Source organism: Euprymna scolopes, chromosome 43 (genome assembly GCF_053919585.1).
Source record: "Euprymna scolopes isolate OS-2025 chromosome 43, ASM5391958v1, whole genome shotgun sequence".
NCBI classification, from domain to species: domain Eukaryota; kingdom Metazoa; phylum Mollusca; class Cephalopoda; order Sepiida; family Sepiolidae; genus Euprymna; species Euprymna scolopes.
The window spans coordinates 8,366,566-8,394,024 of record NC_136524.1 but is presented as its reverse complement, the minus strand read 5'-3'; the positions used below and the strand labels follow the sequence as shown (position 1 = coordinate 8,394,024).

General features: G+C 30.9%; 1 protein-coding gene and 1 long non-coding RNA gene across 13 annotated transcripts in view; one reads left to right on the top strand and one right to left on the bottom strand.

Annotated features, from left to right (window-relative positions):
- LOC145268164 (synaptobrevin) overlaps window positions 1-27,459 on the bottom strand; it is a 112,003-nt gene that overhangs the window by 26,131 nt on the left and 58,413 nt on the right. For 3 of the 12 annotated variants that reach the window (XM_080123369.1, XM_080123366.1, XM_080123374.1), the window contains 6 exons: window positions 26,370-26,411; window positions 21,890-21,995; window positions 19,465-19,543; window positions 17,221-17,300; window positions 12,521-12,572; window positions 1,899-1,929 (listed from right to left, as the gene is read on the bottom strand). In XM_080123369.1, the coding sequence (XP_079979495.1) occupies window positions 1,913-1,929; window positions 12,521-12,572; window positions 17,221-17,300; window positions 19,465-19,543; window positions 21,890-21,995; window positions 26,370-26,411 (376 nt within the window). In that variant the 3' untranslated portion in view covers window positions 1,899-1,912. Of the gene's footprint in view, window positions 1-1,898; window positions 1,930-10,175; window positions 10,228-12,520; window positions 12,573-17,220; window positions 17,301-19,464; window positions 19,544-21,889; window positions 21,996-26,369; window positions 26,412-27,459 lie in introns of all 12 variants that reach the window. The other 9 variants (XM_080123365.1, XM_080123363.1, XM_080123371.1 and 6 more) reach the window with 4 other exon arrangements.
- On the top strand, window positions 23,782-27,368 carry LOC145268165 (uncharacterized). Its single transcript, XR_013864856.1, has 2 exons — window positions 23,782-25,743; window positions 25,849-27,368. It is a non-coding gene; the product is annotated as an uncharacterized LOC145268165 (long non-coding RNA).

The following is a 27,459-nucleotide window of genomic DNA, read 5'->3' as shown; positions in this document are numbered from 1 at the left end:
TGAAAGCCAGTTTAGCTTTCACCATTTCATTTATTTGTCTCCCCATGATGTTGGGGAAATCAAGCTCCCCCGAAAAAGAGGGGCTTTCAAATGAATAACAATTGTCTGATAGGAAGGGTTTCCCTGACATTGATCTAAGCTAACTGTCTTTCCGGATGTCCCTGCTGGAAAGCCAGCAGGTGTACTTCACTCCGATTAGTTTCGCTTTTATACGAGAAAGACAAACAAACACGCGAAAGGATGGAACAGAGAGAATTTTATAAAAGTCGATTAAAATAGATGTAGAGATAACATCCGTTCGCAAATTGTAGATATTATTATTTAGGAAGTTAAAGGAAAGTTCTAAATAAATGTAACTCGTCGAGAACCCCCTCCTCTCAAAAGCTTTTTGCAGACATACAAAAAAGCATGCGCCACTTTTGTCTTTTATATATATATAGACTAGCAGGGCTACCCGGCATTGCTTGGGACTGTATAAACAATGAGAAAATTTAATTTGATTTTGATCATATTTGTTATTCTTAGGAGAGAGGAATTTTTAATGTCTATGTATCATTTGCTATTTCGAGCAAAAGAATATTTTACCTATCCTAGGACGGGTATTAGACATGTATGAAATAATTGTACCTTCCCTAGGATAGGTAATTCACAGCATGTATATGAAATAATTTTACTTTCACGAGGACAGGTAATGTACAACACATATTTAAAATTTTTCTCTACCCTCGGACAGGTAATTTAAATACCTATATGAAACAATTTAACATACTCTCGACAGGTATTGTACAACATATATAAAATAATTTCACTTCCCAGTAATGCTACCATAACTTTAAGAAAAATATCCACTGAATGAGATAGTGGTATTTGTACTCCAATGTTTGACAAATTCACGATCTTCATGAAAAAACAAAAAAGTTACTTTCCTTTTGACGACATTAAATGTGTTTGTTCCAAATATGATAGATTTGAATGTTGGACAATCTGAATGACGTTTTTGCAAAAATTAAAACCATGATTAATCAGCCTCAGCAGATGTCAAATATTAACAAAAGAGGATGTATGTGGCTTAAGTATAAACATAGTAATTAAACAGGCACACCAGGACTGCTAAGAAACAAATCCTGGCAGGCAGACAGCCAACCTTATATAATACTCATGTTGTCTTTTCGTTCTTAACTACAGATGCTCAACTATAAAAGTATAACAAAGAAATACTTGGTGAATTTGTAGAAGCAGCTATAAAGAAATGTAGAAACAATTATATATGTGTATTCCTTTATAAAGCTGTATTTCTTATTTCTTACTGATATTCAAATATATAAAACATCCTCATGCTGAAGTGTAAAACACAAACTAATAAATTTCTTCACATTCAACAAATAGCTTTGAGAAACATTAAACCATGTAAATTACATTTTTATTATGATTTTTCATAAAACTCAAATGAATATGAAACTTATGAAAAACTAAACATTTTTCAATTTTATCATAGCATACATGTCTACATTCTAAATGGCAAAGATAACCTAACTTTTGTTAAAAAGTGTGTGTGGGGAGAAGGGGGTTGAAAAACCCTGCTCTAGATACACCTTTGAGAATATCTCAATATTTATTTTATTTTTATTTTTTTGTTCTGTCAGTTGAACTTTAAAACTAACATGGAAATGTCACAAATATCTAAGTGGGCACACAGCAACAATAACAGGTTTAAGATTAACAGAAATCTTTCTTTTGGAGAGTGACAGATGGCAGGGATGGGTAGAAGGGGATTATCTATATCTAAAACAGTACAACATCAACTACAACAAAGACACTGACAATTGTTAGTAACTGCTAGTGGTGCAAGTAATGGCTGACGGGGAGGCGGATACACGATATGATAAATTTTAGCTTACATGTCACGAGGTAGTTATGTAGCCGCCCAGACTGTTGTACGTAAAAGGATAAGAGAACAAGAGTATATTAGAGCGATGTGATATTTTGTAACTTTCCAAACTGTGCTGTACTGTTAAATTGCTGAAAATCTATTTCATTAAATAACTGATAAAAAAACATTTAATAAGTTACTAATAATTATTGTTAATAAAATTATAACCTTGTAAACAGAAAACATGTCAAAGATAAAGCTTTATAGCTTGAATTCTGTGACAGTACAGCACAGTCATTTCTTGTTGAGAAAATATTTTAGAAGAGACCCTAAAAAAATAAAATACATCTGTAAAAAATGAAAAGACAAAGTACAATCATCAATGCATACAAACAAATATATTTTCAAAGTTGGTAATTGATTCATAATTCTAATTTTATGTTTGCCATATATACTTGAGCAATGAACTATAATAGATTACATGCCAGATTACTTAACCAGTTTTATATATATATATATATATATATATATATATTTATTATTAGCAGTCATTGGAAGAAGTTAAGGACAAGGCAAAGAATACATGGCATTGAGAAGTTGGAGGTTATGGAGATTTGGTGTTAGGGTTAAGAGTTCCTTCTGCAGGTTTGAGAAAATCTTGTGCTGGAGAAGAATGTTTGACCAAGATTTGTGACCACTGACGGAAAAATGTTGAAGATGAACACGTAAAAAAAGTTTTCCCCCTAAAGCTAATCTAAACCAATCAGCCAACTTCCATAGCTTAATATTGCATCAGAAGAATCATCCTTTTTAATCAACTTCTCACAAAGATAACAAAATGAAAAAAACCCTCTTCATTCCAGTCAACAAATAAAGAAACTATTTTATCTGCAATAAAGTTATTTTTCCTTACAAACAGCATGACTACTGATCACTTTCACTTAGGATAAGTACATAATTTTGCTTACTAATATATATCTGTAAGGTTTGTGGAGACAACCCCATCAAAGTGGTCGATTATAAAGAAAATATCAATATAAGAGCATAATTGTGTTAAAGAATATCAGAAAAACATTTGTTTCAAATTGAATACAGAGAAGACCAGTTTCTGGCCATCTATGTCGAATTCTCTTGAGGCTCTGTCTATATCTATTGCCAGGGAAACAGATATAGGGACTGCCGAAAGTCCAACATAGGTGACCAGAGACCGGTACCTTTGCTGTTGTATTTGAAACTGACAATACTAATGTTTTTCTGATCTTTTGTAACACACACATGCACATATAAGAGAATTACCTTTTGCATTACTAAAACACTAATACACATAAGCTTCGACACACATAAGCTTCGATAAGAAATGAGCCTGCAAGGACATCTTCATAAATTACAAATTAGCATTCCTTACCAAAGCCAAAATAGGATATGGTATGAATGAGACTAACTACATCTATAGCAAATGCATAAGCATAATTAATAAGATCACCTTCATTAGACATTTTCAACAAATATTCGAGCAGAATGGATACCCTGCAAATGCCAAACACCATCCTAGAGAACATCTAGAAAACAACCACAATACGCACTCTCTAACACCTATTTCATAAAACTATCACCTTAATAAAAGAATAACAGCCATCTATGGAGAAAAATTAGATATCCAACTCACATACTCTGAACCAACATTGAAACAGTATTTATCCAATACTAGAAAACCAACCAACAATGACTCTTGCAATATCAAATTGTCCCAGCAACACAGGCTTATCTAATCACATGTATTCTGTGTATTAAATACAATGTGCAACAAGTTCTACATTGATAGCACAGTTGGGCCATTGCACATATGCATAAAAAACACACACACTACAAAGAAGGTGTCTATTCTTTAAACACTATCTTACAATCACAACCCCACTAAAAGATATGAATCATATTAGCCACAGAAAGAAACCTAGGTAATCTGAGAATTAAAGAATCACTGCTAATAAAGAGATTCAATGCCAAAATAAAAACAGAGCTCAATTGTAGTTTCTTTATCTAAATAACCATACAAAACTAAGACTATTAACAGATATATACTACATAAGAATAACAAACATTTACGATAACCTACTAATATTTGGTGCACACGTATGCTAAAATATCAGCAGACATGTAATTGCATCTGACATTTGGGCAGGACTAACACATAGCAAGATCACTCAAGATAATTAATATGTAATAGTATGATATATTATATAAATAGTGACACACCAAAATAAACCCATAATATAATTAACTACTTTTACATCCTTGAAAAACAAATATGTACAAATAAATGAGAAAGCTATATAACTATAACAATGATAAAAGTAGTTACCTGTTAGAAACCATTGCTAAACATACATACTACATAGCAATTACAATCAATAAGTAATAGTATATGTTAATAAATAAGTAAATTAATAAGCAACAATAACATTTATAGTTACTAAAATAGATAAAGCATATATAGAATATTACCTAAGGGAATTAACTTTACTTAACTCCAATATCCGGCTACAGTAATTGTCTTCCTTAGACCCCCATTATTAAATATGGATCTCTCATGTACATGATATTAATTAAAATTATAAGTGAAACACGTGATAATCAAATAATTATTAATGATAAATGTAATAAACTAACACTAATGCTAAACCATATTTCAGAAATAATTTCACAAGTATGCAAATTTGTCTGATTGCATAACACTCCCGACTTCTGGCATAAACATGAATGCCTACACTGATTGCACATATTTCTTTCTCTTTCTTTTGAAAATGGGGTATACCCTAAAAATTTAGGAACATTACATCCTTGTGTTAGTAAATATTTTGTAATTGAAAATTATTCAAATATTTCAATATGGTCATTATGTTTTTACTTCCGTCTGGTACCCAACAGCGTTCTCTTACAACATTGCATATTGTCATAACCTTCAAACAACTCATATATATATATATATATATATATATATATATATATATATATATATATATATATATACGGGTGTGTGTGTGTGGTGCCATAAGTGTTCAATAAGAAAATTAAATATCTTTGCTTAGGTTTAAAATGTGCAGAAGAGGGATGGACGTTGGATAAAAGTTACGGCAAGGCAAGTTTTAATGATCTTTGTAATCAATGATCTCTTATTTACCACAAAGCAAAATTGCCATTTTTTATTACCAAGTATATATGGCACGAACAATATTTGATAGGTTTCTCAAATACATTTATGCTGAAGATTAAAGAAACAATAACAGTACATAATTTAATGTATTTTGATACACTTTAGTACAATAACAATTTTAATACATAAATTGAAGAATTAAATAATTTCAGTGACAAAAATGTTATAATTACCTTTATATGCAGTTACATATTGAAAGCATTCTTGAATAGGTGTTCTTCACATCAGTAATTTAAAAGAATAACACCAGAGACTAAAAATATTTAATTCTTGTACTTATGTAAAGGCAATTATAAACTCAATAAAATAGAAAAGCATATTTAATATGACTATGGCTGAAAATAAACATGAACTTGCATACATTACACACTGATAATGTGTTTATGAAAATCAAAATTAGTTGCATAAATAAAAGCAATAATTAAAAATATTGAAATTTGTATAAATCAGTACATTACACCGTTTTTTTTTAACCAGTTCTGTTTTTGGTATTCTTTCTAGAATCAGGTACTTACAGAAGGGGCCATATGAAGGTTGCCAACATCCATAAGTGAAAGAAGTAGTGATATGGAATCGAGAAGGATTCAAACTTGGTACATCCATACCATCAGCCCATGTCAATATAAACTTCATTATCCCTGCTTATTAATATGAAACTGAAGCCTGCACATTTTTATCATAAATTTAAGATTCATAATTTCATAGCAATTTTCTACTCCTTTCTCCTTAATCTCTTATTCTGCCTAAATAAGCATTTTTATGCCAAATGTTATTGTTTGATTTTTAGTTTTAAAAAATCCCAGCTGCCATTTTATGCTGAAAATCAAATAGGATTTGAACATATTTGCCTGGTCTACGTGTCAACAATACAAACAAAAGTTATATTTAGTTTAAAATGAATATATCACTCAAAGTATAATTATAATATTTCAAAAATCTAATTATCTCCATAGAAAAGAACCAATGCTCCATGCCTGAAGTCAATGAGAAGCTTCCTCAACTATATAAAGCCTCTAATAAGATATCAGGAATAAACCAGATTGCAGCTGTGAACCAGAGGGCTAGAGAATGCCGCCCTATCCTACTCCCAACATAGAATTCCCCCACTGAAGCCCCCCCTTCTGATTAAAAAACACATTGGATTCAGTAGAGAACACTCAAAAGTTGTTATGACCATGTGGGGCTACAAACATCTGCAAATGAGGGAAGGAGGATAATACAATTCAGCACTGCTTTGTCTGCCTTCTACTACCAGTGTAACTTAAAAGATCTTGCAGAATATAACAATAATGTAAGAGACTGTACAAGTAAGCAACTGTTGTATGTGTGTATGTACACATATGTATTATATATAATATATATATATACGCACACACCACACACATTTCAAAGCAGAAGAACTGAATGATTTAAACTTTAGAAATCCTTATCAGATATGTGTAAAACTATACTTAATAATTCTACTCATTTTAAAAATGGTAACATGAACTTCATTAGTCAAACGGACAGCTCCAGCATCACTTTCCTTTTCCAGGAATTTGGCACTTTTTTCTGGTGATGTTTTCAAACTAATAGCTCAGCAGGTCAATTATTTCTAAGCCCTGCTCTGTATAGTATTTTCTAATTACTTGATTCTAAGTCTTTTTACAATGGTTTATCCAGGTGGAATGCTTCACATCACTTTATCAGCACAACAAATTCAACCTTGAAATAATATTTATGTTAGGTCATCGTGCTTTCAGCCATTCCTCCAAGCTAATGTCAGGCAAGAAAAGAGAACTGCATATATTTATATGAGAAATAGATAAGCTATTACAATATGATGGATGTAGGAACATTTAAAATTCTGATATTTTTCCACAAAACAAGCCGCTCATGCATTGTTCCCCCCTGGTGCTGCATGTGAGATGACGCCACAAAAAATAGTGAAGAAATGATGAATATGGGAAGTGTGAAGGGCCAACGTTGCCTTCACATTTTCGCCAAGTTTCAGAAAAATCTAATGAATAGGGCAAAGTTATGGAGTAAAAAATGTCATTTTTTGCAATTTGGAAAAATGGACAAACGATGCAGTTTCACGCCTTAAGACATGTACATTTGAATTCAGCATCATGGAAAACTACTATATAGATATACATATCAAGTTTTTGAGTAATATGAAAAAAGAGCTCCAAAAAGGTATGTTTTTTTTTTTTTTAGCCCTAAAAGTCCCAGAGGGATGCGGACCAAAATTTTGCCAGGGTCACCCATACTGAATTTATATTAAAAACAATGGCCTCCACATTTTGGCCAAGTTTCTGGAAAATCTAATGGATGGATCAAATGCTATGGGGCAAAAAGTGTCATTTTGAGCCATTTTGGAGCATTTTTTACCTCTTTTGAACTCCCTGGGGATGACAAATACTAGTGTAAATGAATAACGATGTAGTTTCAGGCCTTAACACATGTATATTTGAGTTGACCACCATGAAAAACCACTATATAGCCAGACATATCAAGTTTTTGTTGAGAAATATGACAAAAGAGACACAAAAAGAGGCATTTTTAGCACAAAGTTTTCAGGGACGTGAATCAGAATTTTGCCATGGGCACTTATACTGCATTTATATTAAGAACAATGGCCTCCACATTTTGGCCAAGTTTCAAAACAATCTAATGGGTGGATCAAAAGTTATGGGGCAAAATGTGTCATTTTGTGGTATTTTTGACCACTTTTGAGCCCTGGGGATGCAACAGGAATTTTAGCAAAAAAAAAAAAAAAAAAAAAAAAAAAAAAAATTTTTTTTTACTATGCACATCTATAGAATTTGTAGCACAATTTCAGGAAAAACTAATCAACGGTTATCTGGCGATCGTCCGAACTAACGGATGTACGGATGCCACTGAAAAGACAGGTCCCTCTCCGATAAATCGGGAGACCAATGATTTTGTTACAATCACATTACAATTTTGCAATTAATTGACAAAATAAGATTAGAGTTTGAGCCATTATAAATTTCCATCAGTTATTTTTCAAAACCAAGGATCAGAGTGGTAAAGTTTATTTAAATAATTAAGTTTATGAAATTATGCAACCATAGTCTGATTATTTAAAATGAATGACAGAAATAATCAACCGTTGTATTTTGTTTAAGAAGTGAAATGTATTCAAATTCCTTTTCCTTGAATACTATTCAGTAGTTATACCCAAGTCTTTTCTGTCAAAATATCAACTGCATTTTTAGTTTATTTGGCAAGCCCATCACAATTTCTCGGAAGCCATCAAAATGTCAACAATTGGCAGACTAGAAGTGGGGGTGGTAATGCTGTTGAGCCTGTGCAGATTTACTATTGCAGGTTTCAAAAATAAATTTTTTAATAAAAAATTGCATCACATGGGAAGATTTGAATTTTAAATATTTTTGCACAAAGGAGTGAAAATTCAGTTCAGTAGCTGTGAAAAATTGGTCACTATGAGTATTTTTACTGAACTAAAACTATAAAGAGTTGCATCATACACAATAGATGCAATATTTTGCAATGCATTTTGTTTTATTTTAATTATATCAGCAATTGACGTCATAGTTGACACTACATTGATTAATACTTGGCAAGAAAGCGTTTCTTCAACCTCCACTTCCTCCTCTTAACCCATCAATAATCCTGGCAGCCATTGTAATAAATTGATTTTCTTCCTCCAAACATGGACTGCTGCTGCTAGTAACCCCCAACAACAAAATGAAACATGGCATAAATTATGTTCTATTTAAAAGTGGTCATTCAAAAATCTAATTAAATATTTAATGACCAGCAGACTTATCAAATGATTTATGGGATACTATTATAAAAGTAATGAACCATATTTAATTTTTTTTGTACATTAAATTTTTTTAAATTTTCTGAAGCTAAAAAAGAAAAAAAAAAATTATAGATTAAAATTACATAAAGAAATATTTATATATAATATATATAAATTGTTAATTCAAAATGAAAAAAAATGTAGATTTGTTTACTTTTCAATATGTTTGTGACTATTAAATTTACCAAACATTTATTAATACAAAACTAAAGCACTTATACACCATGCAAATTCTTTTGTAGACAATTGTTCAAAGCAAAAGTTTACATAACGATAAGTTTGCATGGACTTTTATATGTTTTCTTTAATACTTTATTATAAGCAACACCAAACAATTCTTAAAGTTTAAACAAATTCCACCAAATTCATAATTACTTGTAAAGAGTGTGAGAAGTTGGGTTGGGCACCAAACAAAAGAATCTAATAAATTTGTTACTAAATAAGAATTTATGTAGGCATTACTAGAAACTATTTTACTGTAGAATTCAGTTAAGCTGGAGGAGGGATGCCTTCAGGATTCATGGCCTTTGGAATGACTTTCCGATGTAATAAATGTAACAACATAGAAAATGTTCTAATAAAAATGTCTTATAACAGACATATCTGTTATTTCATTTTTTTTTTCAATTTTTACCCTTTTAAATGCTATCCAATTAATTAGCCAATTTATGAGTTTTTGTATTAATGTTGACCTGTTTACTTGTATATGTAACAGCTCATTTGTTTCCTCTACAAATTTTATTAAATTCACCGAGAAAAAACAGTTGCTGTTTTGTTCACTTTACTTTAGTCAGCTGCATGTGCTTCTATACTGAATTATCTCCCTTAGTATTCATTGCAAAAAAATTATTAAAACAGGCAACATATTTAGAATATCAAAAATTCATTATTCTATTATTAAATGAGAATGACATAATTCTCATTCACTAAAAGATTAGTTAATGAGAAAGTTAATAAAGTGAAACTAAAGTCTTATGAATTTGGTGGATAAAACATTAGACAACTCAAAGAGAAAGATCTAATGGCTGAAAGAACAGAGCTTTTTGAGAGTTTAAAATCCAGCACGAAAAGCAATTAATAACAGGATTAAAGGGCATTTTTAAAAGGAAAATATTTTTTTAAATTCGAAGGGAAGAAACTATTGGAGAGAAGGAGTTTAGTGTTGATAGTGCAGAGGCTTTTTAGTACCACAGTGAACAAATTCAATAAGGATCACTAGTAACGAGTGATGACTCTTAAGACCAATCATAACTTACCGATGATAATGATAATAATCACAAGTACAATCGTTACAAGAATAGCGATCATCTGTAAAAGAGAATTTTAGAAAAAAAAAAAAAGAAAAAAAGGGAGAGTGCAAATAAACAAAAATAAATAAAAATATGATAAAATGTGATGTTTTAAAAGGTGATCATAACTCATTTGCAAGAATTCTCTTGTTCTTTTAAGGTTAAATTGCTTTGCAGTTAACTTATCCTGCATAATCAGATTGAACACTATTAACATATACAAAAAATAACCATGGTGGACTACAAGCTCTTTTGCATTGACTACTACAGAGATGTAGGTGAGAGCATTACTCCTTTATCTGGATTACTCCATTTACTCTTGATCTTCACTAAACAGAAGATGAGTGTTTAACTAATGGGTATCAACTATTTTTTCAGTTTTTGCTATAACTTGACTGAGGATTGAAACCGGATCTTCAGCCAATTAGCAATCATTATCACACCCTATTAATATAGCCAGAGGCTTATAACATCTATTTCCGGAGAGAAAATGATCAGGCTACCACTTTTGAAATACATCTATTATATAAACTTGGAAAAATAAAATGTATATTTTAAATTTAAAATTTTTTTTCAAATTCACCCTTGCAGAATAAAAATAACTATTTTTATTCTGCAACTGAGGTTGTGTATATTTGTCTATCATAGCTTCCAGTAATTATAGGAGCAACCAGGTTCATGAATAATGAATGAACAAAGAAAATGGTCAACAAATATACCTGGTGAACCAAATGCAAGTAAGGTACAAACACTTGTGCTAAAAAGATCTTAGTTGAATTATTTGAAATAGTTGAATATCTGTCACTCAGAAGGATGTCCAATTCCCAGATTAAAAAAAAAAAATGTTGCTTCAGTATACAACTATGTTGAATATGTTGGTTAACATTTTAAAAATATTTATGGTAACAATTGCATACGATTTAAAGCAGGAAAACAGTTAATGTTGCAAAAAGTAAACAAAATAAATTAAATAATTAAGTTTGATCACATTTTAAATGCTAAGAATATAAAACAAAAAATAGGATTACATTTAAAATATGCATGCAATTGTGCCAGATATATGAAAAGACAAAAAAAAAAAAAAAAAAAAAAAAAAAAAAAAGGTTGTCATTCCAGAAATAAAATATAATGGTGATGAGATACAAATAATAATATAGCAAATCTGAATAGCGTGCTGCTTTGGAATAAAAAAATCCAAATGCAAAACTTTCTAAAATATATAAAATTGTATATAATAAAATAAATAAAATTATTTAAATTGGCATTCAGTGCTGGAAAATAAAAAACACTTTCAACAAATGATTTGTGTTAGCAGAAGTTCTGGAGTCAGTTATTAAACAATATGAGGTTTGATGCACAGGTGTATTAAGATGTTTTATAATTATCTAGGAGGAGAAATAAAGGGAGCATTAAACTCGTGATGGCTAAAGAGCATTAAACTCGTGATGGCTAAAGAGCATTAAACTCGTGATGGCTAAAGAGCATTAAACTCGTGATGGCTAAAGAGCATTAAACTCGTGATGGCTAAAGAGCATTAAACTCGTGATGGCTAAAGAGCATTAAACTCGTGATGGCTAAAGAGCATTAAACTCGTGATGGCTAAAGAGCATTAAACTCGTGATGGCTAAAGAGCATTAAACTCGTGATGGCTAAAGAGCATTAAACTCGTGATGGCTAAAGAGCATTAAACTCGTGATGGCTAAAGAGCATTAAACTCGTGATGGCTAAAGAGCATTAAACTCGTGATGGCTAAAGAGCATTAAACTCGTGATGGCTAAAGAGCATTAAACTCGTGATGGCTAAAGAGCATTAAACTCGTGATGGCTAAAGAGCATTAAACTCGTGATGGCTAAAGAGCATTAAACTCGTGATGGCTAAAGAGCATTAAACTCGTGATGGCTAAAGAGCATTAAACTCGTAACGGTTAAAGAGCATTAAACTCGTAACGGTTAAAGAGCATTAAACTCGTAACGGTTAAAGAGCATTAAACTCGTAACGGTTAAAGAGCATTAAACTCGTAACGGTTAAAGAGCATTAAACTCGTAATGGTTAAAGAGCATTAAACTCGTAACGGTTAAAACAAAAATGAATTTGGAGATATAACTATTTCACAAGAGAAAAGAAAAAGTTTATGTTGAGTGAAAGAGAAAGAACTAATGATTTATACCTATGTGTTAATGAGGCATAGAAGAAAATAACAAGAATTACAGGGGGGTAAGAAAGAGTTAACATGTGAAATGAACTGACTCCAGAATATGGCCAAACAAAAATCAATTGTGAAAGCGACTGAGGCTGCCGATACCAGCACTTACCAATAATCACAGTGACAATGACGGCCACGATTCCACCAAGTATTATCATCATCTGCAAGTATTTAGTAATTAGGTTTGATGATGCCGACGAAGACCTTTGTTATGAAAAACCCTTTAGACAAACTCAACCACCCTAAAAAATTTTAAAGGTTTCTTTTCTTCTATCAGAGTAAGCCCAAATTGCACCTTTCCCAAATCAAATCAAGGGGGCTCTTTTTAATAAATACAATTTAAAAGTTAGTCAATATTCTTGAGAACAACAAATCCATTGATATATTTTTCAAATAGACGTTATATTTTTTAGGTTTATCTGATAAAATTCATTAAAATCTGATCAGTATATTCCTATTATATATATTTTGGTAATTATGTCTGATACACACACACTATATATATATATATATATATATATATATATATATATATATATATATATTACAAATGAGTCACCGCTTATCAAGGGCCGGAGGCCACTTGAGGATAATGGTTAATGAGTGTATGGTAGTCAATGGGACAATCTTGTAGAAATCGTTAGTAGTGGAAATTTGGTAAATTGGATTAAGAGGATGGCTCATCAAGAACTTGTTCATGTTGGACTAGAAGATGACCATAGTGTAGTCAGCTGGAAAACAGGGAAACAGAAGAGACTTCCACAAGTGTGCAGTTCTAAGAAAGAATCTGCGTTCATAGAATCTACATTTAGGTTTAGGCACAGATAAAGAGTGGGGAAAATTATTGATAGTGGTTTCAGCTAGACCAGCGTTTTTCATGAAAATCAAGCAAACGGGGACCATAGATTGGAGCTCAGATGAGCACTTGCCATGAAAATAGCAATAATGTAGAGACAGACTTGCAACATCTTTGAGAGATTCACTATTCCTATGAGATATAACTGTTAGCACATCTGTAAATCTATCAGAACGGAAACCATATTGCATGTCACTAAGGTTATTTTTGCTGAGGTGGTTGACTACTCTATTTAACAGATTCCAGCAATTGGAGACTTATTGGTTTGTACTGAGGAGATGACTGATCACCTGAATTTTTAAATATAGGGCATATTGATGAGGTATTTCAGAGTATTGGGAAGTAATTCTTAAAGCAAAGCTTAAATAGCTTTGTAAGTAAGGGAGTTAGTTCTGGTTGAAGCTTTTTCAGCAGTATAATTGGAATGCCATCAAGGCCAGTTGCTTCACTGAAATTGAGGTTTTTGACTAGCTTGGGATCACGCACAGATATTTGTATGTTGCATAGCATGTTTTCAGACACAAAGAAATACGGGGCGCTGCCAGCCTTGATCACATAGGGTAGAATTAGCTGCAAAGTTCTTGGCAAAGAGTTTGGCTTCATCTGATGCTGATGAGATTATCTCAGGTCCATTGATGATGGTTGGGATAGAGCACATACTGTTATTCAGGACCCTGTTTATTTGCCAAAACTGTTGGGAACAAAGCCGTTGCTCAGCTATTTTGGACTTGAACTGAACATACAACTCTCGCATTCTTTATTACTCTTTTGAAGTGGTTACTGGCAGTCCTAAAGGTGGCTTTAGTCTCAGTACATCTAATATGTTGGAAGCAATGAAAAAAGTGATTTCTGTGTGCAATGGCAGCAGCACATTCTGGAGAGAACCACAGCTGGCTGTTAGGTTTTTGCTGGAATTTTTTTTTTCAGGGTATGAAGCAGTCTATACCTACAATTAACCATTCCATCAGGTCTGATACTGGAATGCAGATATAAATGCACGGAAACTATCCCAGTCAGCTATAGAGTATCAATATACAGTATGATGCAGAGGTATGTTAGGACTAATAATATTAAACAACTTGCTCAAACAATTTTAAAAAGTTATAGCGTACATATATTTCTAAGATAAAATTACCTACAGCATTTCTTGTTAATGTTTGGTTTACTCTTTCATCCATGTAACTTTGCCGTTTCTTTGTCTGATTAGGATACTATCTAAGTCAAAGCCTTGGAATGTACGTGTGCGTGAAATGGTTAATATATGGAAAGAATTGATGCAAAAAATGTTTATCATGCAATCATCTCTATTGTTATCTTCACACACTATCATAAAAATTCACCTAATTTTAGAGAAAGTCTATAGTTATTGCTGCTCTACCTGGAATGCCTCAATTTCTGTTTTAGGATTTTGTTTTTAGCCTTCGTGCAGTGGTAAATAATCTAACGTTTCAATATTTGATTTCATTTCTTTTAGCTTTTCTTGACTCTTTCTTTAGATTCTATTTTAGCAATCTTACATATTTAGTTTTGTTGTTCCTTTGTGATGTCCATGTGTAAACTTTAAAAAGATTTTGTATTTATTATCAAGATTTTTTTTTTTTTAATATGAAAATGTTTCCTGGTGCAGTGGAAAATCTGTTGTATAATCAAAATCATTTTTGGTGATTTAATCTATAACAGATTGCATTTCATCATATATTTTAATATAATCTTTGTCAAAGTGTGTAGAACAAATGAAATAATAAACGCAAGAAACTTTAAAAATAGTGAAAGCTCAGCGATTGCCAATAATTACTCAAACATTTCATAATGGGTGGTAAGCCTCTAATCAAATTAATGCACCATTTTCTTTTTCAAAGCAATTCTACGAATTGAACGGATATCCCATGAGTTTGAAGAGAGAATAGTACACCACGTTTTGGAAATTTGTGAAGATTTGGTCTTCATGTCTAGAATGGATAGTGAAAGAATGCAGAAAAAGAGGTGTACCAGATAAATTAACATGATAATTGATGTTCGTAAACTTCCAAATCAGTGACAAGGGTTGTTAGAGAAACTAAAGACACAATAGAGCATATTCTGCAGAGAAATATGGAGAAAATATTTTATGAGGATTTAACAGTTTTAATTCTAAAAGAAAATAAATCCTAAAAGTATTATCAGGTAAGCAAATTAAACAATCATAATTTTAAAACATTACTTAATAAACAAAGTTATTGTGTCAGATTTTGAAAGTTAAACTCAAATAAGATTTAAGCTGACAAATCACACTTTGCTTCTGACTAGATAATTTTTATTCATTATTGCTATGCTGTATTATTAACAATATATGTACTTTGCCAGAGCTATGTTTTTAAATTACTTAGTCCAACACAGACAACTGCTAATATGAACATTTTTAAATAATCATAAAATATGAGGTTGCAAGACAAACTCATATTTTAGACTGAATACAATAGTTGTCTTGTTAACATAAATTTTTACTTGCTTTTAATGTTTTGTTTTACTTGTTTGTTATCTACGATATATCTCTTGATGATGAAACCATATTTACTTTAAATTTAAGTATTGCATAAATGAGAGGATAAGGATTTCTATCTTTCCTTTAAAGTTAGTATTCAAATGAAGAAAATCGATTTAATTCAATTAGAACGGATTGCATTATAAGCATCCCAAGTGCTAATGACTTAGAAGCTATTATGTTAATAAAATAGAAAATGATACCTAATTTATTTAATAACATTCAGAGTTAAGAGTTAAAAAGTCAGACAACTTAAAAGTCGTTTATAACCAATAAAAAATCCATTAGAGTAAACCATTTAAAAATATGAAAGAAAAAAAAAAAAAAAAAAAAAAAAAAAAAAGGATTAATTTTAGTAAATAGTCAAAGATCTTTTGACCACCAGGTGTTTTAAAATTAGAGTTGAATATAAAAAAAAAATATTAAAATCAAAAGTCTTGGAGATTTATTTCTTGTAGACAAGTGAAACTGGGTTCATCTCTGAATGATTTATGAATGATTTTTTAAATGATTTTTCTGCTTTGATTCTACTTGCATTTAACATCACTCCCCCGGTGAATGCTGCCTCCCAAAGTCTTCGATTAGAAACTAAAATCCCATTTTATCGTTTTTTAAATCACTGTTTCAAATAATTAAATACAATGTATTTTAAAATAGAAAGAAATGGGTATAAATATATCAGATTTTGAATATGAAATTATTAAATGATAAAAAGGCACAATATAAATAATTATACTGATTTCAGATGAAAACGTCTAGAAAACAATTACCATTTACAATTTAAAAATATCAAATTAAAAGCATTCTCCTTAAATGATTATACAGAATTATAATGAATATTAAAACATTTCAATGTAAAAAATACATTTTCATAACTCAGTTATAATAATTAAAATATTTTCTTAAAAGTAATTTTATCTGAATATATAAATATTATTTGAATTATTCAAACTACTATTATTATTACATCCATGTTTCTGTAGATGCGATCTTCAAGTGTATCATTTCAATGATGTATGGAAGTCAATTCTAAAAGCAGTCCCACACATGTCAGCATATAACGCAGACATCAAACTGAATATGATTATGATATGGAATTTCTAATTGATCGCTTTATATAATCCATGGGGTAGAGTGTTTTTATTCTGTCAGCCATGGTTGAGTACAAGTAATTATAATTAAAAATAAAAAACTAATACGTCTATTCAAACATTGCTGACAGGTCAAGAACAATCTACCCGACTTTTACTAATTAAAGGGTCAAGTTAGAAAGTTCTATCCAGATTCCAGAGTTCAAAAAGATGCATTTGAAGAAATATAGTAATCTGAATAATCCAAATCCAAATTATTAAAATCTTCATTAAAAATATTTTAAAATATAAATGTTAAAAAAAAAAAAAAAAAAAAAAAATTATATATTGAATCAACTTACCTTGCAGTTTTTCCACCAAAATTTACGCTTAAGTTTACCAGCACTGGCTTCAAATTGTGAAGCTCCTGCTTGCAGTGCATCTAATTAAGACATACAATAATAGAATTATTCATCGGAAAATGCATTCAACAAAATATACAAACATTTTATTGATTAAAAACCAACTTCAACCATAATACACACTGAGATATAGTACAGAAAAGTTCTTTTGCACATGCTTTTTTCTACCAAATTAACGATCATGCTTGCCTCTCCTTTATAAATACAAACACTACATCAATGTTCAGCAACAACTTTGTTTCTTTTGACTGTATTATCTTAAATGTCTTAAGCACTTTTCAAAAACATACCTCATACCTACATATTCAATGGTAAATATCTATTTAAAAAAAGAAAGGTAACTCATTTCTGAAATATTCTGTCTCATTAAAGTTTTGCAAGTCAAATCTTCTTGGGTCATTATGATTAAAAATAATATTAAAGTTAAAAATATTTAAAAAAAATAGTATATAAAATATATGCAATCATACAAATGTTTAATTTATGTTATTTTCAGATTTTCTTTTAGTAAAGTCTTCTTAAAAAAAAAAGTACATTTTATTAAAGTGGACTCTGCTCTTGACTCAAATTGTTTACTTGCTAATATCTTTCTTGAGTTTGATAAAGCTAATAATGTTTTGCTGATAATCTCTCTTACCATCCTATACATCACCTTCCGATAGATATTTGTGAGTGAGATGAGTGTAGCCTATGTAGAGGCAAATCAGTCCTACTGTTTGTTAATTTTACTTTTGAGGGTTTCAATCTGCCACCTTCTAATATGTTTGACATTCCCTAAATTTTGTTAAAATACCTCATTGTTTTGTTGGGCATTTATTTCTAATCAATTCCGTAATTATCATAATATAGTGAGTATATAACGTTGAATTTGATAGTTGCTTTCTTAATTGTATTTTTGCTTCAGAGACAGCATTCTCATTAGCAGGTTTGCAAATGTGTAGTAGTCTTGAATAAAATCTCATGACTTAATTTAATTAACACATTTGAGAGAATCTTGTATCTCTACAAAGCCACTATTCACTCATACATGTAGTTTTGTTGCTACATCAGGGTTGGTGCATTACCTGCTAGTCTCTTACTCTTAGATGGGGTTAAAAAAAAAAAAAAAAAGAAAGTTTCAAATCTAATAGGTCCTGCACCATCAGACAAGCTCCAACCTCTATCCCATTGGTGCATCCCTGTAATGGACTCTGATGAACTCATAGCATGTGCCCCCTCAACATACATACTCCTGACCAACAGCATCCATTCATTGTTCAAATCCCTACATGTCGAAAAGTCTTCTACTCTAATAGTTTCTTCTCTTGAACAACTACACTTTGGAAGTTGTTTCTTGTTTCCTTGGTTGTACTGACATGCAGAAGTTTAAATGTAATGTTAAGAGACATCTCACTACTCAACTCCCCACAACCTCCCAAATAGACAGGCTCCCAAATAGATGTTTCAAGTGGCAATATGCCCTGTTTGGAATGAAAAATAGTAAAATAAAAAGAAATACTTTTTTTTATTTTATCTTACACTATCTTGCTGAGAAAGTATTTTATTTATTTTTTTGATTGGGAGAAACCAGAGCTTCAAGCTTAATCGAGCAATCGAGCATCTACAATAAAAATATTGATAGAGTATGGAAATATATCACAAAATTTAATTTAATAATAACAAAACATTCAATATTAATACTTTTTGAGTAATAAATATAATTTAAACATCAGTTAAAAAACTTTTTTCTAAAACTGTCTAATAAACTTTAGAACTCATTCTCAAATTAGAAACACTAGCAAATATAGTTGCAAAACTCCAAACTGCTTGTCGAAAAAGTGTGTATGGGGGGGGGGGGGAAATCACATGAAGATGTGCATTCATTGTCAAAACTATTCTTGGACCTTATTTGCCTCTAACATTGTGTTTTTTTGTTGGTGGAATCATAATAGAGTCTGAAAAACCATCAAGATAATCAACACAGTGATATGTTGTCAAATTAGTGGAATCTATAGTTGATAACCGCAACCAGGACAAGGAATTTTAATGTGGTAAAAATATATGCAAATAAAATGATTTTATTCTGTTATTGAATGATTAACTTTTATAATTCAACCATTCTGATTATAAAACTAAAAATAATGAACCATTAAAAAACAGAGAAACTTTAATTGTATTAACTTATATCAAAAAAGACTAACTTACCAGCTCTGTCGTCCAGTTCAGATATCTTGGAATCTCTTTCCAAAACTTTATCCACATTTACGCGCATAATGTCTACAACCTGTCAAATATAAAGGCAAAGGGGTTGTTAAAAGGGTTGAACATTTATTTTTTTGTATTTTCAATAAAGTTTGCAGAAAATGATAATTATAATTTGTACATGAAAACATCCATTTTCATTATGTATTTTGTATATAATTTACTTTTATTAGATTTAAGTGAAGAAACAATATAAAAAAAATAAAAAAAAACAAATGGTGAATCAGAAAAACAGGAAACTTGAAGTTTGTAGCAAACAGTGTCAGAAAATTTGCATTATACTTGATAATTTTTTTTTGTATAAAACAAAACATTGTTTCATTATTTTGAATGTTTTTGCATTATAAAAATATATTACTTAATAGAATATTTATTGATTTTTAGAAAAAAAAATTTTTTCAGACAGTCAGTAGTGGACAGGGTCACCTGCTCTTCTGATTCACCAAACGTGCTTTGCATGTTAACCTCAACACTATAGCTGAGGTTTGAAGAGTTTCGACATCACCATTAAGCGAAACTTTATATATATAAATTTACAATTTATTTTTATGTATATTTTATTATTTTCATAAAATGAGATGTTTTATATCACTGACAAAATTATAGAGAAGTAGAATACAGCAACAAAAAAAAAAAATGATTGCATAAGAAGTTTCATTCATGGGCCTAATCACTTCAGTAAAATGAACATCTTCAAACCTAATAATCCTGATGCATATGAAGATGGCAATAAAAATAAACCTGTCAGAGTCAGACATTTATTTTTACCACCTTTGTTCAAATTTTTACAAGATTTTGGTTCTATCTTTGCAATTTAATGTTATGAGCCAAATCAACTAATTGAAGTTTCAACAAACTGCTTCTACAAATATTAGGCACCATTTTGTATTTCATCAGGCATTGGTAAGGTGAGACTCAATAATGTCGCTGGGGATTTGGTCATAATGTCAAAACTTGATTCATTTATTTCACAAAAAAAAGTAGGCATTTACTTCCTTCCCACTGCAGAACGATGTGACACAAGGTTGGAAGGTAGGGAGAGTCAAGCCAGCACTCCTAAAGGAGTACTCTAACCTATTAAAAATTGGCATTATCTAGTAGGGATACCTCAGGCAATAAGCAATAAACTTGCACCACCTAAAAGAGGGAATGACCTAGGAGGGTGGATTACTATGATTACTCAGAACCACACTGACAGATGCAAGGTCATTCTCTACTCAAAAATGGTCAAGACAGTCAATGTGTTGAGGACATATCCTCAACTGACATCAATATAACCTACTTGACCTGTAATCAACATGGGCTATCTCTTGATATAAATAGAAAAAAAAATGGTACAGGAATTAGCACAAGACTTGCTATAAAAGCAATCATTTTAGGTTGTTTTTTTGTTACATAAATTTAGATTTTTAAGTTGATTTCCATGGAAAATATTTCCTCAAAACATTTGTTACCAAATATGTAAACCTCATTCTTTAATCAATTTAGAGAATAAAAAATTGACTTTATTTTTGCAATATTTTCTTTCTTTCAAAACCACGTTTTTTAAATATAAACTTGGTTAAATACAGAGATTTAAACATCTATATGTATGTGTGAGTATTTCATATTTTGCAAATATATTTTTTGAAACAAATTGGCAAATTAAACAAAGATCAGAATTAATCAAAATTTTTCAATTAGAATTTTAAAAAGATTTTCAAGAATATCAGTTCTTCTTTTGAAGGAAAGAATTTCATTTAGACTAAAGATAAAAGTCACATCTGCTAAGTGCATAAATAGATTTTAAAGTGATCATGAGAACAATGAATAATTTTAAAAAAGTAAAACTTTAAAAAGCAAAGAAATACATAGGTGACTGATAAAAATGTATTTCTACAAATACAATCATTAAATATATATGACATAATATAAAAAAGAGGATGAACAAATAAATTTGCTCTCCCTCTTTCATTGGCTCTCTAATAAGAGAAATCATTGGTTCTCAGCATAAATGTGTAGCTCTTTATAAAAGAATAAAGCATTAAGGAGCTGATAATTGCAAATGTAAGCATTTTCAGGTTTTCCTTACAGATGATAATGCTTGATAGTACAGTGTTGATAGTTATCAACTGCTGTATTGACAGTCGGTATGGAAACAGATTAAAGCACTCGCAACACTGAAGAACCGATACGATGAGAGTTGTCTGGATGAACATATATCGATATAATATATCTAAACACACACACACACACACACACACACACACACACACACACACACACACACACACACACACACACACACACACGAGACTGAAGTAAAATGCAAAGCACAGAGAGAAAGAAAGCCTAAAAGGAATAAATAAAGAAAACATTTTTTTTTTACCTCCTCTACTTGAGCCTGTGTTTGTTGCAGCCGTTTGCTCTGCTGTACAGGTTGAGGAGGTCCTTGTGGGGGGCCTGGTGGGCCACCAGGCTGAGGTGGACCTGACCTGCAAAAAGATTGAAATAAAAACATGAATTGTCAATCAAAATGAAACAATTGTAAAATAGGAAATAAGTAAATATTTTACATGATTCATTATTATATTTTTTTAGTTGCTGCATTTATTGACCTAAACCAATTGTGAAAGTGGATATAAAACTGTTTTTATTGGTAGTTTATGGAACATGCATTACATTTGAATAAATTGTATAACTATTTACAAAACATTCTTATTGATAATTTTTTTTACGAAAAACGTTACATCAATAGGTAAAAAAAATATTTTAACATGTCCAATTTTCACATAATTAAAAAAATTCAGAATACATTGTGATGTCATATTAAACACTTTCTATTTGGATTAGCAGGTAAGATGTTTAACATATATATTACGTAAACTGTATGCTCCTACAATAATTGAGAATACAACAGTTGAAAAATTACATTGTAATGACATTGTAACAAGCACTAAAAAGAACCAATACCTTAGGAGAAACATCATATTGAAAGATGACACTTATTGCCACAATAATAATTTGGTTAATTAGATGTGAGGAATTCTACATGGAGCTCTACAAAACCAGAATACCTCGATAGACTTCTACAGACAAGGGACTGCTAGACTACCACCTCCTACACTAAAGTCTAAAATATAGTCAAAAAAATAATTCTCCAGAAGATAAAATTACAGCAAGCATTCTCCAAGATGGAGGTGAACCAATTGCAAACTCAACTTATACAACAAATATTTTAACAAAGACAAAATGGAATAATCTATGTTACCATCCTCCATAAGAACAAGCATTTTAAAGATACTACGAATAGACCGATAAACTAACTTTCTGTTTACAAAGCCAGGGCTTTAGCCCTTAATATATCCAAAGCCTTTGACAAAGTCTGGCATAAAGGGCTGCTAATGAAAATTAAATCATATAGTATAACTGGATAAATGCTAAATATATTGGATCCTTCTTAGACAATAAAAGCATACAGGTTGTCATCGATGGACATACATCCAAGCAGCATAGCATTAATGCGGGAGTGCTTCAGGGGTCAATCCTTGGACCATTATTATTCCTGATATTCAAAAACGACCTCCATAATAATATTGTGCCGGAGATGGGTATATTTGCTGATGATAAAACGCTCTATAATATGCATGAAGGAAGAACAGATGTACATAAATCTAAGACAATGACCTCCAGACTATAGTGGAATGGGGCCGCAAATAGATGGTAACATTTAATGCTAGTAAAACTAAGCTGCTTTCCTTTAACAATTACAAAACGCTTCTCCATCCCCTATATCCATGAAAAATAGCACCCTACCTGAGAATTCTACCTTCAAACTCTTCGGCCTAACATTTGTAGGCAATATGAACTGGAACAAATACATAGAGGACATTGCAAAGACTGCTGCAAAGATAGTGGGTTCCCTTTATCAAGCTAGAAAACTACTCACACCTGAGAGTATCCTGTACCTCTACAAAGCCACCATTCGCCCATGCATGGAGTATTGTTGCCACATCTGGGCTGGTTCATCTACCACTAGTCTCTCCCCCTTAGATAAAGTCCAAAAAAGAGTTGTCAATTTAATCGGTCCCACTTTATCAACTAAGCTCCAGTCCCTGTCTCATCGCCACAATATTTCATCGCTCTGCCTGTTTTACAAATATTTTAATGGAATGTGTTCTGATGAACTTGTTTCACTTGTACCCCATCGACGTACATATCCCCGACAAATTTGCTTAGCAATAAGATATCACCTCTTCACTGTTGTCCCTAAATGCCAGAAAGCTTTCTATTCTAATAGTTTCTTTCCTCAAACAGGTAGACTTTAGATTTCCCTTCCTACTGCTTGCTTCCCTGACTGTACTGATATGCAGAAGTTTAAATGTAACATAAACAAATATCTTGTTAATCTTTCCTAGACATGGCCCCAAATAGTAGCCCCTTACGTCCAAGTGGTGATATGCTTTGTAAGGGGTGAACATGAGTAAAAAAAAAAAAAAATTCTTCCAGACACACTTGACAGCAACGTAACTAAAGAATAAACTGGTTTCCAATTTAGATATTCCATCATGGATTACATTCAAGTTGTAAGCCAATTCCAAGAGAAAGCCAATGAGCGGAACATCCTTTGTTTTGCGTTAACTATGAGAAAGTTGTTGACTATCAAATTCACTCCTATATTTACAGCTTTGAAAGTCAGGAAGCGGAAAGTTCTTACACCAACTTATATCAGCATCTTTGCGATCGGAGCCAAAACAATTTTAAAACTCCAGCAGGATAGTGAAAAGATAAATACAGAAAGTGGAGCCTGACAAGGCAACATTATTTCACCAAACCTTTACATCCTGCCTACATGATTCGGTGATCAATAAAATTGGCTGGGAAGGCAGAAATATCAATATAAACGGAGAATACCTTGCTCACCTAGAATTTGCCGATGATGTTATTGCCACGAGTTATACTTCAGAACTAGAAATAATGTAATGTTCAACAAGTATGCCACAAAAACTAGAGTGATAGTGAAAGAAAATATTGAGGAAGTTGACAACTACATATACTTTGGGAAAATGGTGAGAAGCAGCATTGAGAGCCGAAATCAAATGGCAAATTGCTTGAATGGACAGTTTATTACAAAGTAGACAATGTGACAAGCAGAAAGTTAACTGAACATTAAATGGAAAGTGTTCAGTGAACGAGTGTTCTGACATAGGGTAGTAAACATGAGCATACTGCATAATGCAGCGATAGAAAAGAGACAACCTCAACAGCCAAGTAGATCCTACATGGTTACGATAAACCAGAGATAAAAAAAGTGGAAGGATTTCCTTCTCCAGGAGTGATCAAAAACCTTAATGATGATGATTATGACTAAAGCAAATATTAACAAGCATAAAAATGAGAATATTTTGATAAAAGAAAAAAACAATAAAACACATTAAAACAAAACATTCGAATTTAAATTAGTTTTATCATGCAGAAAATTTATTGTTCAAGATTAGAGCAAAATGAAAATTCTTAAAAATAAAATAAATTTAGAAAAGCCATGAAAATAAATAAACTATAATTAAAATAACCATTCCAGATAAAAAAAACGAAACTGTTAGAAAAAACGAAAGGATTTTTAAAAATTTAAATCATGCAATTGAGACAGTGTCACAGACACAAACGGAGAAAGTGAAAGGGGAGAAACCTTAGAGGCAACATCGATACAAAAAAAAAAAAAAAGAAAAAGACAACGTCGATACAAAAAAAAAAATGAAAAAGACAACATTGATACAAAAAAAAATGAAAAAGACAACATCGATACAAAAAAAAAAAGACAACATCGATACAAAAAAAAAAAAAGAAAAAGACAACGACGATACAAAAAAGAAAAAGACAACGACGATACAAAAAAAAAAGAAAAAGACAACGACGATACAAAAAAAAAAGACAACGACGATACAAAAAAAAAGAAAAAGACAACGACGATACAAAAAAAAAGAAAAAGACAACGACGATACAAAAAAAAAGAAAAAGACAACGACGATACAAAAAAAAAGAAAAAGACAACGACGATACAAAAAAAAAAAAAAGAAAAAGACAAGGACGATACAAAAAAAAAGAAAAAGACAACGTCGATACAAAAAAAAAAAAGAAAAAAAAAAGAATGTCGATACAAAAAAAATGAGAGGAAAATAAGAGAGGCAACGTGGAGGAAGAAAAAGTGACGTGTAGAAGAAAAAGTGACGTGTAGAAGAAAAAGTGACGTGTAGAAGAAAAAGTGACGTGTAGAAGAAAAAGTGACGTGTAGAAGAAAAAGTGACGTGTAGAAGAAAAAGAGACAACGTATAGTGGAGAAAAAGAAAGAGACAATGTATAGTGGAGAAAAAGAGACATGGAGGAAAAGGGCAACATGGAAGAAAAGGGCAACATGGAAGAAAAGGGCAACATGGAAGAAAAGGGCAACATGGAAGAAAAGGACAACATGGAAGAAAAGGACAACATGGAAGAAAAGGACAACATGGAAGAAAAGGACAACATGGAAGAAAAAAAAGAGACAATGTAAAGCAAATATGAGAAAGTCAAAGAGAAAATAGAAAGGTATAAAATTCTACAATTCTTAGAACCTAAAAATAAAAACGCACAAAAAACAAAACAAAAAAAACAAAAAAACCCCCAAAAAAACACTAAAATAATCTTTACACATTTAAAAAAAAAAAAAAAAAAAAACCGAAACACTAAAATAATCTTTACACATTTAAAAAAACAAACAAAAAAACACTAAAATAATCTTTACACATTTAAAAAAAAAACAAAAAAACACTAAAATAATCTTTACACTAATTTACACTAATGAAAAACATTTGCATGTTTAGATCTCTACTTACGGAGGACCACCAGGGCCAGCCTGTGGATTTTGTGGGCCAGACCTGAGTTAGACATAGAGAAAGTTAAAATAGAAATAAAATTTATAGAGAGAAAAAAAAATTGAACTGGTTCAAAAAATATTAAAATACAAAAAACGATTTAACTATCAGCGATAGTAAAATTATTTGATTTTCCCCATACAAAAACTGCAATCATTAAAAAAAACAAAAAAACTTGAGGACAAGAAATACCAACGATAGTGATAAATGAATGTTGATCAATAAAATAACTACAGTTTTCTTAAATTGTCACTTAAAAAGATCTTTCAATTAGCACTTATCAGAGGAGTAATGTTGGAAGTGAAATTGACCATAAACAGCAAAATTCAATGAAACTCTTACAATGTTTGTACGGAGAATAAGCAATTTCTTTGTTTACAAAACTATGGTTGTCAACAGAAAATGTAAACTGCCTCCAAACTTTTCAATCCAAAGCATTACTCCTTTAATAAATCTTAGCTGAAACATTTAAGGTGACAATTTACGGAAATCTTGTTTTAAACAAAAGAATCAAAATAAAAAGAACTATCCAGGAACAACAAAAATTAGGACAAAATCCTTGATTGTTGTTTTATATAAGGCAAAATACAAATGAAAACAAGAGTCTGAATAATAAGCAAACACACTATAAAAATTCAAAAGAAATATATGAAAAAGAAAACGTTTATTAATATTAGGTCATGATGACACATTTTAAAAAATATTAAAACCATAATACAAACTTAAATTTTTAATAGTTTATTATAGGAATTTATAAAAAAATTTTTTTTTTAAATTGCACTATATTGTGTAATATAAAATTTGCATTTATACATAATCGTGATTAATTATCATCCAAACAAAACTGTTTAAATTAGTAACATTTAATCGTTTTAAATTAAGAAATCGGTGATTCTTTTCTGGGACGCCAGCTTGCCAAGAAGTACGCCACGGGCCAAATTTCATTCCGTCATAAAAACAACTTTCTACAGAAAAAACAACTTATTTTTACATTTTTATCTCACGAATAAACATGAAATTATATATTGAAAACCATGTTTATTATTTTTAA